The following is an 18,424-nucleotide window of genomic DNA, read 5'->3' as shown; positions in this document are numbered from 1 at the left end:
TATTGTAAGAATGTGGCAAAATATAAATAAATGTCTTTTATTGCAAATATAAATAACTTTTCTTTCTTCCTTTCTATTTTTTTTTTTTGGCAACGTTATAAATTTGTAAAAAAAGAATACTGAAAGAATCTTTCTTTCAAAAAAAAAAAACAATAATTAAAAAATAATTACAAAAAAAATATGAGCAAAGAACGATTTACAATTAAACATGATAAGAAACAGAAAAAAATAGTAGAAAAATTAAGGATAAAAATCATTTGCCACATATGAAACAGCAATCATATATTGTTCCTGATGCCTTATTTTTAAAATTGAAACGTCAAATTTCTAAAATTTTAAATATATAATGTAACTTAAATATTTTGATAAAAATAATGACATATAGCGAGCTATATTTCTCCTGATGAAATTGTTAAAATAATGATAACAAAACGAAATGAAATAAATGGTGTATTTATTTAATTTCAAAGATTTTTGATAAAAATGATTCCAAAATTTAAGGTGATGTAAATTTTATGATAATTTTTCAACAATTGTTTCAAAAATTGGTAATTTTTCAATAATTTCGGAAATTTTTAATAAAATTAATTTTAAAATGATGTAAATTTCAAAACAATATAATATTTCAACTATTGATTATTAAATTTCATTTCATTTAATCATCATTAATTTATCAATTGCATAAAAAAAAATATAGCTGGTCAAAAGGCATTATTTTGATGATTTTTCTTATTTATTTCACATGTAAATATTTTAAATTATATTAAATATTTGGAAAATTTAAAACTTTAACACCTAAATAACAAATGATGCTATTTTCCAATCAATCTTAGTTAATGCAATTCATTTTTTTTTGGCTTATAATAATGAATAATCAAGTGCATATATTGAATTGACATTGCTGTTTAAAAATTTGAAAATAAATACAGTTTTATTGTGCATTTATAATTAATTCTATAACATTTATTACTGCACAGGCTATTTAATTAGTGGTCATTTGGTCACTACTCACTACTTACCATTACTACTACCATCTATTGAATTGATATTTACAGTTGTGTATTAGAAGACACACACATATATATATATGTGTGCGCCTGTTTGTGTGTCTGTATAGGTATATTTATATGTGTGTACGCATGAATCATCGCAGAAAATGATTGCCATAGATAGTATTGGAAAAGCGACCGGATGACATCGAATAGATGTCAAGGTCCCTTGCTCAAATTGACACACGCACACATACACATACACACAGACAGACACTTAACACGACAAGATAAAGATACACATATATACGTAAATATACTAATTAGAGGTGAGGTGAGGTCCTGTAGTAGTCCTCTAATGCCTCTAGACTATCCTGTAGTCCTTCAACCCTACACTATCCCTATTTTCAACATCAATCCTGATCATAGCCAGCTTCCCAGCACCAATCCTGACTCTTTCCAGAAACAATCCTGATCATATCCGGCTTCTCAGCATTAATCCTAGCTCTTCTCAGAATAAATCCTGATCAACACATTACTGATTATACTCTGCTTCACAGCATTGATTTCGATCATATTCCGTTTTTTTGTTGTGAATCCAAACCATATTTTACTCCATTGTTAATTTCATTATCATGAAAATATTTCCGATATGTAAATTTTTTTATTTATAAAATTGAAAAAAAATAGTTTTAACTTGAGTTAATTAATTATTTTGCTACTCAGTTTGTTTATTGAAAGAACAAAGAAAGTCCTACGCAACGTTCACGTGGAAACTCAATATGTAATTTGTCACGTGTAGTAGAATCATGTAATACTGTAAGCCAGTGGACTCATTTTATGATAATTAGAGAAGGACGAAGTGCATAATAAAGGTGAAGATAATTTATGCTAATCTATAATATTTTGATCAAAATTAAAAAGCTAAAATTAAGACTGCTTTATAAGTTGGGAAATGCAGAAAAGAATAGCAATGGCATAATATAGGCCATTTTTTTTTTTTGACACAAAATTACAAAATTTTTAGCAATTCAATAAGAGATAATGCCATATTTTAATTAGGAAAGTAATAAAATTTGTTGACACAACAAATTTTATCAATTATATAGCATTTTCAGGTTAAAAAAGGTCAAAAAAACTTTCTCTGAAATATATACCAAGTTATTTCTTATCAATTTAATTTTTTTTTTTTTGTTTCTTAATTTTAAATTCGCTAAACTTTAAGATTCATGTTGTACATAAAATTTCCTTTTTCGAAATAATTTTTTAAAAAATACTATATTTTTGAATAGGAATTTGAAATAACACCTTGCATTTCTATTTTTTAAAGTATTCGTTTAATTATTAATTTTCTTCTAGTAATCCATTTAAAAAAGTTCTTTGAACATTTTTAAAATTTTACATAGAGAATGTTATATTCCTCTGCAAAATTCAAAATTAACTAAAACTCCAAATTTAAACGAAGACTTTGAAAGAAAAAGAAAATGAAAGCGAAAAAAAAAACAGAAAAGGGAAAAATTTTTTTAGAACTTTTTTAGAAGAAATTTCAAAAAAAAGACATTTTATGACACCGATTAATTTACAAATAATTTCATCGCATACCGTTTTTTATTTTATTTTTTTCTCCTTATCTTTTTTGTTTCATTATGCTAACTTCGCAAAAAAAAAAACAAAGAAAAACGAAGAAAAGGCATAGAAAGAAGCGTAAAATTGATTGAGTAAATATTTTTTGAACACTTTTTTTATAAAAATTTCATTCAAAAAAGAAAGAAAAAGATACAAATTACTGTTATTATTATTAATAGGTATTGATATAAAATGATCAAATTCATTTAATATTATTGCTAAATACGAATGAACGATCAATCTTTGAAAAAAAGAATAAAAAAAAAACGATAAGTCAAGTGCTTTCTCTGCCTTAGAACTAATAAATGTTTGGCTTTTCTTTTATTTTTTCTGATTTTCAAGTAGAAAATGTCACCTGAAATATGTCAAGGGTGTCACCCATTTTATACTCCCATTCATTCATTTTAGCCAACAATTTCATTCTTTCTAACTATTTTTAAACTTTTTACAAATCTTTTTGAAAAATTCTTTTTTTTGGTTATTTCATATTTTTATTTGTAAGTATTGTTTTTTCCTCTCCCACTTTCTTTCTCTCTCTCCTTCCCCTCTCTCCCTTTCTTCCACTCGTCATTAATTTTTAATGAATGGATAAAAAATTGAAAAAATCAAAAATTTCAAAACATTTATTGTGAATAAAATGTTAAAATTTGAATAGTTGCATAGATTTACATTATAATTGAATAAAATTAACATTATTACATTTTTTACAATTTCAATCAATTACAATACTTATAAGTATTACTTTTAAAAATTAAATTTTGCATAATAATAATAATTTATATTATTATATGCTAAATTTTTTCTCAAAAAAAGAAAAGAATTTTTTTTTCGATTTATATTCTGAAAACTTTTCAGGGATTTCTTACAATTCAAGATTAAATAGAAGTGCAACTTTTGTTTAAAAAATGAACACATTATGAAAAATTTTTATTTGCATTATTTTTTAATAATTTTAAATTATTATCAAAAAAAATTTTTTTTCTTTTCATTTTTTCACGTTCCCTTACGCTTTTTTCCTTCTCTACATTTTTTTATAATTTAATTAATTAAATTTAAAGCCCATTTTTCATGCAGTAAATATATATGAATGTTTTGTATAATTTTAATTTCGTTTTTTCTAAAATTCTTTTTTATTTTTTTCTTTCTGTTTCTTCACGTTACCATGGCAAAAATTATTCATACTATATTAACTTTGGTCAAAATTGCCAATTTCTATCGTTTTCTCATTTTCCAATTCCTTTTTTTTTCATTATTTTTTTAAAATTCGTAATTAAAATATTTCTCTTTTTTCTTTCACTATCTTTTACCAAGTCATTTATAATAATGTATAAATATAGCCTTCAAAGACATTGGATAAAATACAATTCTCATATATTTTACTTTTTCCAACACTCCATCATTTAAATTCTATTTATTGTTTTAAGCATATGACGAAAAAAGCAAAAAAAAAAAAAGAAAACGAAAATATTAATCAAATTCATTACTGTGAATTTTTTCCTGAAATAAATTATTTTTTTTCGAAATTTCTATTTTTAAAGTAATATGTTATAAATTATCATATCAGCTAATTCGTTATCAAAAGTGATATTTTCAGCTGGATGCATATGTTTTACGGATTATGGATCATTTATTTATTTACTCCATATGGTTTAATTTTTTCTTTTTTTTTTTTTTTTTTTGAAAAATAAGCTTTACTTTTTAAAATAATAATAATAATAATTTTAAAATAATTTATTGTAAAGGTACACTAAACTCGGCAATAAAAAGAAAAAAACCTAGCAAAGTTTTATGGTTTAAAATACGATTTTTTTTTTACATTGTTTATTTAGTGAAATTTTTTCCTTCTTGCAATAAAAAAATTTTGTTTAAATTCAAACTAAAATTTAATTTAATTTAAATTAAAATTAAAAGTTAAACTAACTAAAATTTAATATACTTTACATATGTCTTTTGGTGTTTAAGAAAAAGAAAAAATGCTTCCATTTTTTCTATTTTTTTTTTGAATAAAAAAATGAAACTGTTAAGAATAATATGGTTGTAGTTAATCATTAATTAAATATATCAATTCAAAATCAATTAATTAATTAATATAATTATTCAATTATATTTTTTAAAATTGTTTTAATTTTTATATTTGTCATTTTTTTCCCTTATTTCAGTGCTAATATTAGATGATTAATAATATCAATTAATGATTTTTTATTTTTTTTGTTATTTTTCTTTTTTTGAATTTTAAAAAATATTTCTTCTTTTCTTTCTTCTTTTTAAGCAACAAGTGGAATAAACTGTAATCCAATATATGTACGATGGCAACGAGTTAAAATAATGTTCGGTGCACGAATTGAAGGACCATATTCATTTCGCGCATGTAAAGGAGCGTGCGCAAATGACGAAGATCCTGTGAAAAGTGATAATGAAATACAGTGCTCAGGGTTTAAATTTTTTTTTACTAATTAATTAAACTATATTTCTGCCTTAATTGTTGCTATAGCTATTTTTCAATTAGTTTAATTCGTTCACTTTCTTTTGCTTATGATAAAAGTGAAAAAAAAAAAAAAAATTCTTTCATTTTTTTTTTTTATTTTTATTAGTTGTTTGGCTCATTCTTTTTTCTCGTTAATTATTTACAAAATTTGCTATAGTTTTTTTTCTTATATTCAATTGAAAAAAATTTTTTCATTGTACTTAAATTTTTTTTTATCCTTTTTTAAAATAAAAAGAAAAACAAGAAAACATTAAAAACAACATATGCATATGAAAGATGATAATAAAATAAAGTTTTAAAGTTTTTTTTTTCGGTCTTGAATAATTTAAGGATAATTATAATTATGCGTCAATTAATTGATTAAATAATAATTAAATAATGCATAGATTCAATCATCGTCAAGGTTTACCACAATATTCACAACATTGCCAATTATATCAAGCTGATCAATTACAACATGGTGAAAGTTTTTTTGAAGCCGATGATAGATATTCATTTTATTGGGAATATTGTGTTCAGTGTAAGTCTTTTTTTTCATTTCTTTTTTAAATTATTTAATAATTTTGTTATTTCATTTAAATATGATAACTGAATAAATTTGTTTCATTATATATTTTTTATTTGTGTTTTTTGGTAAAAATTTGATTAATTTAAAATAAAACAAAATTAAAAGAAAAAATATTCGATTTTTTTGTATCATTTTATTTTACTTAAATATTTCTAAATCCAATTTGCTAAATAATTTTTATTTCAAATTTTACTGTATTTAATTGCTTTAACAATAAGTATTTGCTTTACTTTATTTAATATTTTCTTTCCTTTTTTTTTTGCTCCAAACGTTTTTTCGTTTCCTTTTAAAAAGTTTTTTATTTTTTTAATTATAAATGAAATAAATTATAATTTAAATGAATAAATAGTTATTGCGGTGAAGAAATAAATGTAACAAGATATTTCAAGGCTAAATAATTATTGTTCCATTGCGATAAAATAGGTCATTCATCTATCACAAAACATTCACAAGCATATGAAAAAGTGAAAAAGAAAAAAAAGTGATGAAATTATAAAGTAATTAATTCTAATAAAATATTTGTAAAAATTACAAAAAAATTTCAAATTTCAAATTGTTGGTCATTTAATTAAATTGATTAATAACATCTTAAATTTTTTTTTTTGTTGATGTTTTTGTTTTTGCGAATAAAAAAAGGAGAAAAAAAAAACAAACATAAAAAAAGATAAATGAATTAATTAATAACTAATTTTTGTTTACTTCTTTCTTTTTTTCTTTTTTATAACTTCAAATTTTATTTAAATTAGTAACTAATTTTTAAGTATCTCTTTGTTTATCCATCTATCGTTTTAAAATCTCATTTTAATTAATAATCGATTTTTATGTATTTCTTCGTTTTTTCTATCGTTTCAAATTTTATTCAATAACTTTTTTCTCATGTTAAATTGAAAAAAAAGCAAAGAATTTATTTTAGCAAATAAAAGTTGTTCGGGCGATTATGCATTCACATATTTATCAGATCGTTATATGGATTTACGTGAAGTTCGTGAAGTGATGCGAACTAAAACTCTTGAAGATTGCTTAAGTGCATGTTTGGACGCAGTAAATTATGCATGTCGTAGTGTTTCCTACAATCGTACTGATGGTGATTGCTTCTTATCACAGCATAATCAACTGAGTAAACCAGCATTGATCAAAATTAACAACAATCCCAACTACCGAATTGATTATTACGAAAATAGTTGCACAAATAGTTAGTTATTTAAATTAATTAATTAATTAAGGTGTATAATTTGAAATGAGAAAATTTTTCTTCGGAATAAAAAAATAATAAGAATAAACCATAAATATTTTGCGCTTAATTTTAATATTTAATTTTGTACGTTTTTTTTTTTTTTTTAAATAAAAAAAAGTTGCGATTAATTATGATTTCATTTAATGCAAAGAAATTATTTTATACCATTTTTCTCTCTCTCTTTCTTTTTTTTCTTTTTTTTTTTTAATAATTTGCCGCTTTTTTTTCTCTCTTAAATTTAATTTTAAATTGTTATTGGAAGTACGAAAATAAAAAGTTATAGTTTAGTTGCAGATTCATTCACATTTGATTACGAGTGCAAAGATGATGGAATAGAGGTGAAGGTCATTTCAAAGTATCCATACACAGGTGCCATGTATGGCCTTTATGACTTTTTCACATGTCGTATTGAACCTAAAAACAACACAAATTTTGAATATTTCTTTCCATCACCAACAATTTCCAAGAATTGCAGTGATAGTATACGTTATAAGGTAATTACAATTTTTCGTTTTCTTTGTTTTAAAAAAAAAAAAATTTATTAAATTTGAAATAATAAATAACATGAAATTTGCTTAGTGAAATAAATGAAAAATGATAGAGCAGAAAAAAAAAAAGAAAAAAACTGAATAAAACGAAAAATATTATTATTTGATGATATAAAATTCAAGTAGAAGCATGAATGACAATAATAGAAATTAAATATATGATATTAACATTTCTAATATTTAACTATTTGAATTTATTCGTTAAAAAATTTAATAAATGTTTTAGATCAAAAAAATTTATACCATTATAATTTTAGGGAAAAGATATGGTATTAGAAATAGTTATATCAACAGATGGTGTTGAACCATTATATTTTATAACACCTGATGATCTTACCTATCAAGCTCGTTGTCCATTAAATGAAGCTAAACGTTTAGATCAAAGTACCGATCATCATTCAACCCTTAAAAAGTAGACATTACTATTTTCTTTCTTTCTTTTTTTAAAGAAAAGAGAAAGAAATTATCATCTAGTAATAATTAATGGAGCAAAAAAAAAGCTTATATTTCTTTCCTTTTATTAATTAAAAAGAGAAAAATTTGTTTTCTAAAAAATAATTGTATTATTTCAGAAAATAATTAAAAAATTACATACACTTTTCAAAATTATATCTCACTTCTTTATTTTTTTGTTTTTTTTTTTTTTTTTTTTTTTTTACTTTTTCATTTTGGCATGCATCATTTTAATTAAAATATATAAAGTGAACGAATAATTCCATTAGCACTATTTATTGATAACTTTATTTCTTTTTTTGCATGTTTTATCATATTATCATTTATGTACAATAATTTTTGCATGATTGCATGATTGAATGTTTCAGTGATGCAACAGTTGATAATTTGAAAATGATCGCATCAGCACATACATTATTTTCGATGTTAGCAAATGCAACTAAACAACGTCATTTATCAAGTATCAACAAAAATTTGACATTAAAATATGCTATTACTAATAATCATATGAATAATTTTATTGATAATAATACATTACATTCAATTAATAGTACTATTACTGATATTAATAGTACTTCAACAATAAAATTGTTAGTATTAACAGCAACAACAATAACAACAACACCATTATCATCATCATCATCAACAACAACAACTACTACTACTACAACAATTACTACTACTAATATAACACCTATTACTACTACTATTACTATTACTAGTAATACTACTACTACTGTTCCTGCTGCTACTACAGCTAATGATGATATGACTACTACTATTGAAGCAGTTAAATCGAAATTTGATTCTAAAACTGATAAATATGATGAAAATATAAGCACTGCTGCCAGCGATTCAATAAGTTCAACAAATTCAGAATTTGAAATGTATAATTTAGCTACAAATAAAATTACACCAAGAATATTAGATGTAACAGCAACCAGACGAAATGCCATGTATCCGGAAGCAACATCAATACATAGTATGATTCCATCGAGCTCTGAAATATTTTCGAAAACAAAAATGTTAGATAAAATGATGTTTACAACAACAATAGCAACAACAGTAACCACTACTACTATTACGACAACAGCAACAACAATTCAAAAAGAAAATATTTACAACAATGATGTTACATTGAATGAAATAGAACGTAAATATTTTATGAAAAAAACAATAATATTAAAGTAACGACTAATAGTAAATAATAGTGATAAATAACAATAATAATAATAATAATAATAATAATAATAATAATAATAATAATAATAATGAATAGTGAATATAATAAATAATAATAATAACAATAATAATGCTTTACATTTATTTTAAGCTCTCTTGTTTTTTTTCGAATATTTTGGACAAAAGGGATTTATAAATTTTTAAATTTTCCGGGAAAAACAAAATCATGCTTAGTATTTTCTTCTTTTCACGATTATTAACAAACTTTTTAAATTAGTAATAAACCAAAATAAATTTTTAAAAAGTATCATTTATAAAATTTCGTATTTTATTGGTCAAATCTCTTTTTTATTATTTTCTTTTTAAGTTCTACAATGTTTTGTTTTTGTTAATTTTGTCATTCAATTTCATATTCCTTCTCACTTTTTTTTTTTTTCATTTTCTTTTAATTCCTTTTTTATTTGAGGAAATTTGATTTGAATATATATTAATGCAAAAGAGAATGTATAGCTTTTACACATGGAATTTAATTGTTTTTCTTCTTTTTTTGTTTTTGTTGAATAATTAAAATTTAGAAAAGCATGAAAGCACGGAAATTTCACCTATCAATGAAATCAATAATACATTTCTGGGGTCAAATAGTAGTAGCACTACGTTTACAAATTTATGCACTACTATATCAATACCTGGAAGCAGTATCACAAACACTATGTTTACTGATAGTAGTAGTACAAGCAGCACTATCACTGATGCACTTCCACTCATTTCTTCAGATAATAAAATTATCCAGCAATCAGTGTAAGTTCATCACTATTATTAACAATTATTATTAGTTTTGCATGATTAAAGCTCATTATAATTTTGTTTAATTTAATGGAAAATAAAAAAACAGCAAATTTTCTTTTTTTTTTTTCTTAGTTAGGAATATGTTAAGATGTGTAGTTGTTTAAAACTTTATTTTTAAGCAAAGGAAATATTAGAATTATAAAAAAAGACTAGTTTTATGCAGTGAAAAATCGGGAGATTAGACGTATATGCAAGAGTGATTACAAGATTGAATATGCCTATAAATCTTTACAAAAATTATTGCGCATCCTCAATGGATGAGAATATGCTTATGTCATAGTGACGAATTATACAATCTCAATAAATGTCTGAATTAATTTCATCGGAAATTGTCTTATTCCTGCCGAATTTGTGTTAAGAAAAAAGTAAAAAATTATCCATATTTTCTATAAATAGTATCATTGATTAGTTGATTACTTATACAGTAATTTTATGTCAAATTTAATTTTGTCTGAATATTTTAATTTTTCAATTGAAAATGGAATAACATTTTTTTAAGGTACAATACGATAATGACATTTACAAATGTAAATGATATAATGGAGAATTCAACACTTCCATTAATATTGCCAACAACAGTGGAATTTATAACACCAGCATTACTAGATGCTGAACAAAATTCAAGAAATGCCGAAACATCATCATTGTTATCATCAATATCATTATCATCATCACTGTCGTTATCATCATCAACAACAACAGCAACAGCAACAACTATGAATGATATTATTAAAGCTATAACATTAACGGAAACAACAACAACAGCGACAACAACAACAAATACACTAATTGAAATAACAAAAGCTACACCAATAACAGATGAAAGAATAAAAATTGGCAATGATCATTCAACAATGACTGTAACATTAGAACAATTTGTTGCCGGAAAAGAAGATAATAATATTTCAATTCAACGAATAGCAGAAATTCCATCAAAAAATACAACAATAACCTCATACAGGTAATTTATTCTTTTTCGAAACTAATAATTCAATTTGTTTTCCAGAAGAAAGAATAAACCATTATAATTGAAATGATTTAGTGTTTGTATTAAAATAATAAAAAGAGATTTGATATTAAAGTAATTGAAATATTTTAATATTCTATTAAAAGTTACATTTCAATAATGAGATAATTTCTTGTTTTATTTCTTCCCTTTTTTTTCATCGTCTCATCTAAACAAAACATTTAACACTTAAATATCGATAATAAATTATTTTTTATCATGAAGAAATCATCTCATATGAATGAAATAAGACAAACATCAAATAAATCATTGATAACGTTTCAATATGAATTTTGTACTTTTTTTAGCGTAAATAAATCATTACCTCACGTAAATGATACAAGACTAGCATCAAATGATGCTGTTATTTTCGATATCTTTCATAATGGACAACCAATTGAAGCGGTAGTTGTTGGAAGTAAAATAACACTTAGTTTCATTCCATACTACGCTATTCCACGTATGTTTCGTAGAATTAATTAATTTTTTTTTTTTTTTTTCCTCAATTATATATTTTTAACTTATTATTTGAAATGAAAATATAAACTTCAATTTATTCTTAAAAGAAAAGAATTTTATTATAATATTTTAGCAATATATATGAGTATAAAGGGATGCCAAGTTGAGCCAATTGGATCAATTTATGAATGGGAACGTGAACCATTAGCAATAATTAAGGATGGTTGTCAAGCGGATCACGTTGGTTTAGTATGTCCACCGCAAAAAACTGAATATGGTATACGAGTAATTGCTGAATCATTTCGATATCAGACAACATCAAAAGTACAATATTCCTGTCTTGTCAGGATTTGTCCATTTTCACCATGTCCATTGGTAATATATTACATTTAAAATTTAATAATTTTAATAAATTTATACAAATTTAATCAATTCAAATTCTTAAGAATTAAATTAAACATAAGCAAAAAAAAAAAATAATAATAATAATATAGGAAACATGTGAAGAAGTGGAAGGTTGTGGTAATTCAAATCTTTTATCAAATACTTTTGGATTACGTATCAAACGTCATATTACAATTGATGATATACGAGCAGCATTAGTAGCAAATCCTGATTTACAACGGCAAATACGATTGATGAATCGATTCGGTACACAAAGTCAAACAACATCTGGTATTATTTCAAATCTTATCATCATCAATAATTTATGCTACTTTTTATTTCAGTTAGAAATATTTCTCTTATGATAAATTAAGCATGTAATTTAATGAATGTAGAAATAACTATTTTTTAAAGTTTTTTTTCTTAATTTAAAATTTAACAATGTATTACAATTTTATTTTTATTTTTTTGTCTAGAAACTTAATCTTTAACATTAGGCTACCATTTTATGATTGTATAAACAAAAAGAAAAAAATATATAACTTGATATTATAGTCTTTCTAATCTTTTCCCAGTTGAAATAATCCATTTATGATACAATTTTTGTACGGTTAAATGTTAATAATTGGTGATAATTTAGAAATGCAACAACAGCTGATAGAACTTAGTGGTGACCATATTGTTAAAAAACAATTGGTTGTTGTTAATTCTGAAGACGAATTAAGATACTATGTACGGACAGGTGATGTACCTTAATCAAATGGTGATATTGTTATTAAATATTCAAATTTCAACACATTCCACTGTTCATTTCATTTTTCAGTAATCAATATTATGTAATTTTCAGAACTGTGAAAGAAAATTTTTTGAACAGGCAAACAACTCACAAGAATTTATGCAAGTAACTTGTATAGCCTAAATTTTGGTAACGGATAACTCAAGCATTAATTGTATTCAGAAATATGTTTTAAGAAAAAAAAAAAAACTGCAACAGTACAATATTAAATAGTAAATAATGCTCGCAAATAATTCTTGATGTCTCAAGACTTGGGTATTTTGTTTTAAGGTTAAATTGCTCATATTTGAGGGTAATGTCTGTTATGCACTTGATGGTTTCAAGATTCGAGAATTTTTTCGCATATCAAAGTCTCGTTTTCCTTTTGTGAAGGTCAAGAGCCTATGGCTGTGATTCCTAAGTAACCTTTCTTGAAATACTCTAATTAACGCTATCATCTTCCGGCTTTCGGGTACTTATGTTTATTTGTTCATTATTTTGAAGCGAATCATTTTGTATAAATTAGCAATCATCGTTTAAATGATGCGAAATAAAGAAGATAAGCTTACATGAATATTTTTACACAGTAGCATATTGCGTTACAAAAATCCGTGAAATTACCCGCTAAAATAAGAGACCAACAATTCGGAGATAACGCGAAAATTTTCTGCAAATTTCAAAAATTAAAGAGACTTTTATATGACGTTCTTTAAAAAAAAGTGCACAATCATGAAAAAAAGATTAAGCTATTACGATTTCGAAGAAGGTATTTTCAGACCAACAAGTCTGGCAGTTTCTTCTAATGAACGTTCACCACCCTAAAAATGGAAAAAAAAGATTTTTTTTTTTTCTGAAACTGTACATCTCATACCCTAAAAATAAAAAGTAATTCTCTTTGTTGATGAGCAATTCTGACAAATTCAGGCAGGAAATGATAGTATTATGTTCATGCAAACATCGTTTCTTACTCCCATCCAATAAAAAGTTTAGTCCTCGAAATTTATTTTTTAAAAAACATCTCTCATAAGACTCAAATAAAGAAATAAAACTAACCTTATACTGCTCTTGTAATGATTTCAAATGCATTGTACTAGTCAGGTAATGCCGGTATGTATTAGAAAGATGTTCTTCTCTTGGCATATTACGTAATACATTCTTCTTATTTTGCTCGATATTTGCCTTCTGCTTTAGAAATGACTTTTCCGACTTTTTCCAAGTAAGATCCTGAAAAGCCAGAAATATGTTTCTACACTGCAGTACTGTATGAAGTTTCAAACAAACAGAATTTCTAATTTTTTATATAGTTTAGAACATATCAGACTTCTCAAAAATACCCTAACGTGCATCTTTGAATAACAATAAATGTGTCGTGTAATCTTCAGACATACCAAAAAATTTCATTATACTAAAATATTCCGGAACATTTCCGAATATTATAAAATATTCTGAATATAGGAGAATTGCTTACCACTCTAGATTTATGGAAATCTTCGATAACATGCCCAATTACTGAGGCTGCTTGTGCTCTATTCCTCCACTTTGCCATATAGTCACTTTCGTATTAAATCTGAAATTATTCACTCTTCAAAAATTATTCTAAATTAAATCATGAAGACGTTGACTGAAATCGAAATTGTTAAATTAAAATTATCGTTCGAAAAAGAAAAAAAAAAGAAATGCAAGCCACGATCTGAAAAAATCAATCCAAAAGTTAAACTGAGCGAATCTACAACTTTACCACTTCTTACAAGCCAACAGAACGTACGTTAAGGAAAATCTGTCACACTTTATTCTAATTATGGTTTGGAAAAGAACAAGAAAAAAAAAATGTACGACACAACTTAAACCATCAACCAAAGAACTAGCTGAGCGAATTTACAACTTCGTCACTCTTAACAGACTAGACGACGTACGTTAAAAGCGTGAAGGAAATGTGACGAAAATCACTACTACTACACGTAAAAGCCAGAAGAACTTCCAACAAACTGGAACGAAGTAGTCCGAGTCATTTAACACGTTACGTGGGATAAGGATAGTCGAACCGTCAAAAGAAGAAATTGTAAATCCTTTTTTTGACTTCTTTAATCTTCCTAGCTCTTATTTGTACCAAACATTTTTGATTACTTCACGCCATAAAGTTTGCTACAACCATTAAAGTAATACGTGAGGCTATCAAACGTCTTGCATCAATTTTTGCATCTTAGATTGAATGTATTTTGAGGAGAAACAGAGATTTGTTAAGATGTGAGTGATAGTAATGTTCAGACAGTGGAAGGGATTAAAAAAAAGAAAAGAAAGTAATGATAATGTGTAGTTGAGAGAGAATCAGCAAAAATTTTCCATTTTTGGAGTAAAAGATTACAATTGTTAAGAATTGAGAGGGGACTTTGTAAATGTAATCATTTCATTGTTTTGCTAGTGATTTAGAGTAAAAAGAAGGAATAAAAATTTCCAATAAAATATTTAGATTTATAATAGGCAATGATAAGAATTAAGATAAATCTAAATAAGATAACTAATAGATGGATAGAAAATATTATTGTAATTTGCTTATTAATACCTAAAATTATTAGTATTGTTCCTTAATAGTTCTAAACAATATTCTAAAATTTAATTTTAATGTAAATGTAACTTCAATTTCTCTTAATTTTTTCTTTTTTTTTGGCATGAAACTGTTTTAGATTCAAGTTAATAAGTAATTATATATATATGGAATATTGATTCAGTGGAATTTTCTATGTATACATAAATATAGAACATAAAATTATATGCTTTTGTTTATGTTTCTTTACATATGATTGTTTACATTCTTTTATCAAATTGAACAAAAATGTTTCTGTTCTTCATAAATGATTCTAGAAAAGTTTCAGTGTAAAATGGCAGATAGTCCACCAGAAAAGCGTCGATGTACGAAAGATGAGAAGATGAAAGATAGGGGAAGAGACAGTGATAAGATGGAATATGCAAGAACGGGTGATAATGATGTGGAAGAAACGAAGAAAGATGATGATAATGATGATTCTAAATTATTGTCACAAGCTATGGATGAAACAAGTATGAAAGACTTTCATACTTTCAGTGGTTAAATGATATTTAGATAAATACTGCTATATTATCTGTCCATTGTTTTATAACCTTTCATTATACTAGAATAGTAGTTTTATTGATTATGAGAATATTCCACTGTATGCAAAGCAACAAAAATATTTTAAGTTTGATTTTTATTTCTTTCTTGATTAATCCATAGATTTTTAGATTGGATTGTTCCGACTCAGCCTGATAAAGTATCATTTTTGTCGGAGAATTTGAGAGAAGGTCTCCTGAAACCGTTTGATGAAATACCATTTGCTGGAGATGTATATATGCTTACACAAGAAGTAAGATGTCTCTTTCTTGCAATTCTTTTTCTTCAGTTTTCTTTTCAAATGCAAAATGTATTTTAATTCTCATCAATTTACTACAATTTTTGGTTTTAGCAGCAGTTGCAGTAATAGTGTCAGTTAAGGTTAAGTTAAAGTTACCCATAACAAAGGGTACATTGGAAAAAGTACGTTTAGGTGCTGAATCACACCAGCACTGATAAATGTATGAGTTAAACGGATTTTTCTACATCATAAGCTTAAGAAGAGATTAAGCTTTTTTCAGTATGAAATTGCATATTGCTGAAATTTCTGGTATTTTTTTTTTTTTGTGTTTCTGGTATTTCCGTAAAACGAAGTCTTTTTTTTTTTTCTGCAATACGAAGTTCATGTATAAAATTACTTGATTGATTTCAGATTAACAGATTAAGAAAACAACTCGGCGATTCGCTTGGAGAAAATCAAATGTTAATATATAAAGTTAAAAATTTGAATCGGTGAATTTCTTTGTCAGTTTTGCTTCACTTTGCTCTCTTAACTTACTGATTTCATTTGAATGAAGAAAAATTTTAAAGAAACACATTTTTCTTTTAATTGTTTGCAGTGAGAATGCATTGCTGCAGGATAATCTGATTCAAGTACATCAAAGTTTCGAACAAAGGTTTCTTGAGCAACAGAATGACTTTGAAAAGACTGAGAGAGATATGCGAAATGTGATTACTTGTCAGGTACATCTGTTCATAAAAATACGCATTAATTGTATAGTATAAAATTTCTTTTTTTTTTTCACGTAGAAAAGGTTTGTCATTTTTTTCTTAAGTTACAATGAAGTTATACAAGCACTAGTGTTTCATGATTTCTAAAGTTACTTTTAAGAATTAGGGATGAAGGTTTTTGCGAAAATTATGGATCAACTTTCGATGATCCTGCTTTTATGAATAATATTGAGCAGGAAGTTCATTTAATAAAATGTTTTCAGGAACAAGATCTAAGAACAAAAGAATTCAGGGATCGTTTGAATAATTCTGCATTAGTAGCTACGAAAAGTGGTTATGTCGAGGTTTCTTTTCTTTTCTAACAGCTGTAGAAGTTAGCTGAAGTATTAAAAAATTGTTTTCGTCAAATTATTTTTCGTGAACTTATAAGTTAATATGCAATTGCAAATTAATCATTTCATCATTGGATACTCGAATAAGTTTTGTAACAGAATGTGCTACTGTAGATATTTTTTTCAGTTGACAGAAACAAATGGTGGTGTACATCAAGGCTCACCTGTAATTCGACTGAAAAAAGTTTCCGTACCAAATTTCCGACAAGAGAATTGTTTTCCGAGAACTCTAAATGATTCTCCAATACTGAAAAAAGCTTTTGGTCATCGCAGATTAGTCTTAAATGATACTTTCCATGCGATTGATAGTCAAGGAAAATGTAAATATTTTATTTTCTTTATTTTTTATTGAGCTTTCTACTAGCCTGTCCGTAACACTGTATAAATATTTATTTATTTACCACACTGTATCAATATTTAATTATTTAATCAGTCATTAGTGTTGAAATGAAATTTAGGTATTAACAATAGTATGTTCAATAAACACGACAACAGTAACACTGAGGCTAATCGAATTGAGCAAATTTCTTCATGGCCGGAAATGCAAATTTCGAATCCTAATTTGTACAGTTGTCTTCTGTATCTTCGTCCAGATGTACGTTTTTTTTTTTTTTTTTTAACTTTCATTTCTTATTCAAATTCAAATATTCAATCGTAGCTAACTTCAAAATCATTTCTGTTACAGAATCAGCTTTCTCAACTTTACGGTATATGTGACGAAATGACTGCACTTGACTTCCGCACGATTTTTCCAGAATTAGTAAGAAACCGTGAGTGGAAGACCACTCAGCTTATGCATATTGTTCTTGTAGAGCCACGAAAACGATGGTGCCGCTAATAAACTCTATGTTTCACTATTTATTAATGTGGAACAAACATTTGACATGTATCTTTTCTCTTTTAGTTTTTAAATTTATCTTTCAGTTTTGAGTTTTTGTGTTTAAGTTCTTTTTGGTTACTTTTCTGTACATTATACGTTTTATGTTTTACTTTGTGCGTTATTTTACAATTGTGCTCATTTGGCCTTCTTTATATGTATATATTTTGCATTAAAGTCAACTTTTTTTCGGGTGTTTGCAGAACTAATCTCAGGTTATGAGAATTTCCTTATTTTTTAAATTTGTTTTAAGACTACATGTTGAGAACAAATCGTTTTATTTCTGTTTGTAAAAAAGTCTATTCTTCAATTTATTGTTTATGATTTTCATAAGATTCATGTCTCTGTTCACTCTACCAACCCACTGCTGCACAAATTTTGAGACAGCTTTTTGTATCAATGATCTATTATCTCTGATCTGTATTTGCACCTCTTTCGTGAGATCAGTCGAATGTTATCTTCTTTCTTGGTATGATATTCGTCTTTATAAAAATTCTTTCCATAAAAATGTTAAATTATATAAAT

General features: G+C 25.3%; 3 protein-coding genes across 3 annotated transcripts; 2 read left to right on the top strand and 1 right to left on the bottom strand.

The window, feature by feature from the left end:
• Positions 1 to 4,940: 4,940 nt before the first annotated feature.
• On the top strand, positions 4,941 to 12,536 carry Bma-let-653 (Uncharacterized protein; the record flags this gene model as incomplete). Its single annotated transcript, XM_043074416.1, has 12 exons — positions 4,941 to 5,047; positions 5,487 to 5,620; positions 6,582 to 6,860; positions 7,191 to 7,396; positions 7,708 to 7,862; positions 8,272 to 9,056; positions 9,661 to 9,883; positions 10,431 to 10,892; positions 11,246 to 11,397; positions 11,530 to 11,771; positions 11,891 to 12,071; positions 12,421 to 12,536. The coding sequence occupies 12 exons, from the start codon at positions 4,941 to 4,943 to the stop codon at positions 12,534 to 12,536; spliced, it is 3,042 nt and encodes a 1,013-aa protein (XP_042930350.1).
• Positions 12,537 to 13,304: 768 nt separating this feature from the next.
• Bm7851 (Uncharacterized protein) lies at positions 13,305 to 14,101 on the bottom strand (the record flags this gene model as incomplete). Its single annotated transcript, XM_043074415.1, has 3 exons — positions 13,305 to 13,373; positions 13,609 to 13,779; positions 14,024 to 14,101. 3 exons carry the CDS (start codon positions 14,099 to 14,101, stop codon positions 13,305 to 13,307), a joined length of 318 nt encoding a protein of 105 aa, XP_042930349.1.
• A 1,330-nt stretch (positions 14,102 to 15,431) lies between these two features.
• Bm7850 (Uncharacterized protein) lies at positions 15,432 to 17,860 on the top strand (the record flags this gene model as incomplete). Its single annotated transcript, XM_043074414.1, has 8 exons — positions 15,432 to 15,609; positions 15,811 to 15,932; positions 16,332 to 16,411; positions 16,519 to 16,642; positions 16,894 to 16,974; positions 17,150 to 17,342; positions 17,481 to 17,617; positions 17,708 to 17,860. 8 exons carry the CDS (start codon positions 15,432 to 15,434, stop codon positions 17,858 to 17,860), a joined length of 1,068 nt encoding a protein of 355 aa, XP_042930348.1.
• Positions 17,861 to 18,424: the final 564 nt, after the last annotated feature.

Source organism: Brugia malayi, assembly GCF_000002995.4.
Source record: "Brugia malayi strain FR3 genome assembly, contig: Bm_v4_ChrX_scaffold_001, whole genome shotgun sequence".
Classification (NCBI taxonomy): Eukaryota; Metazoa; Nematoda; class Chromadorea; order Rhabditida; family Onchocercidae; genus Brugia; species Brugia malayi.
The sequence above is the reverse complement of the archived record's forward strand: the minus strand, read 5'-3'. Positions and strand labels throughout refer to the sequence as shown.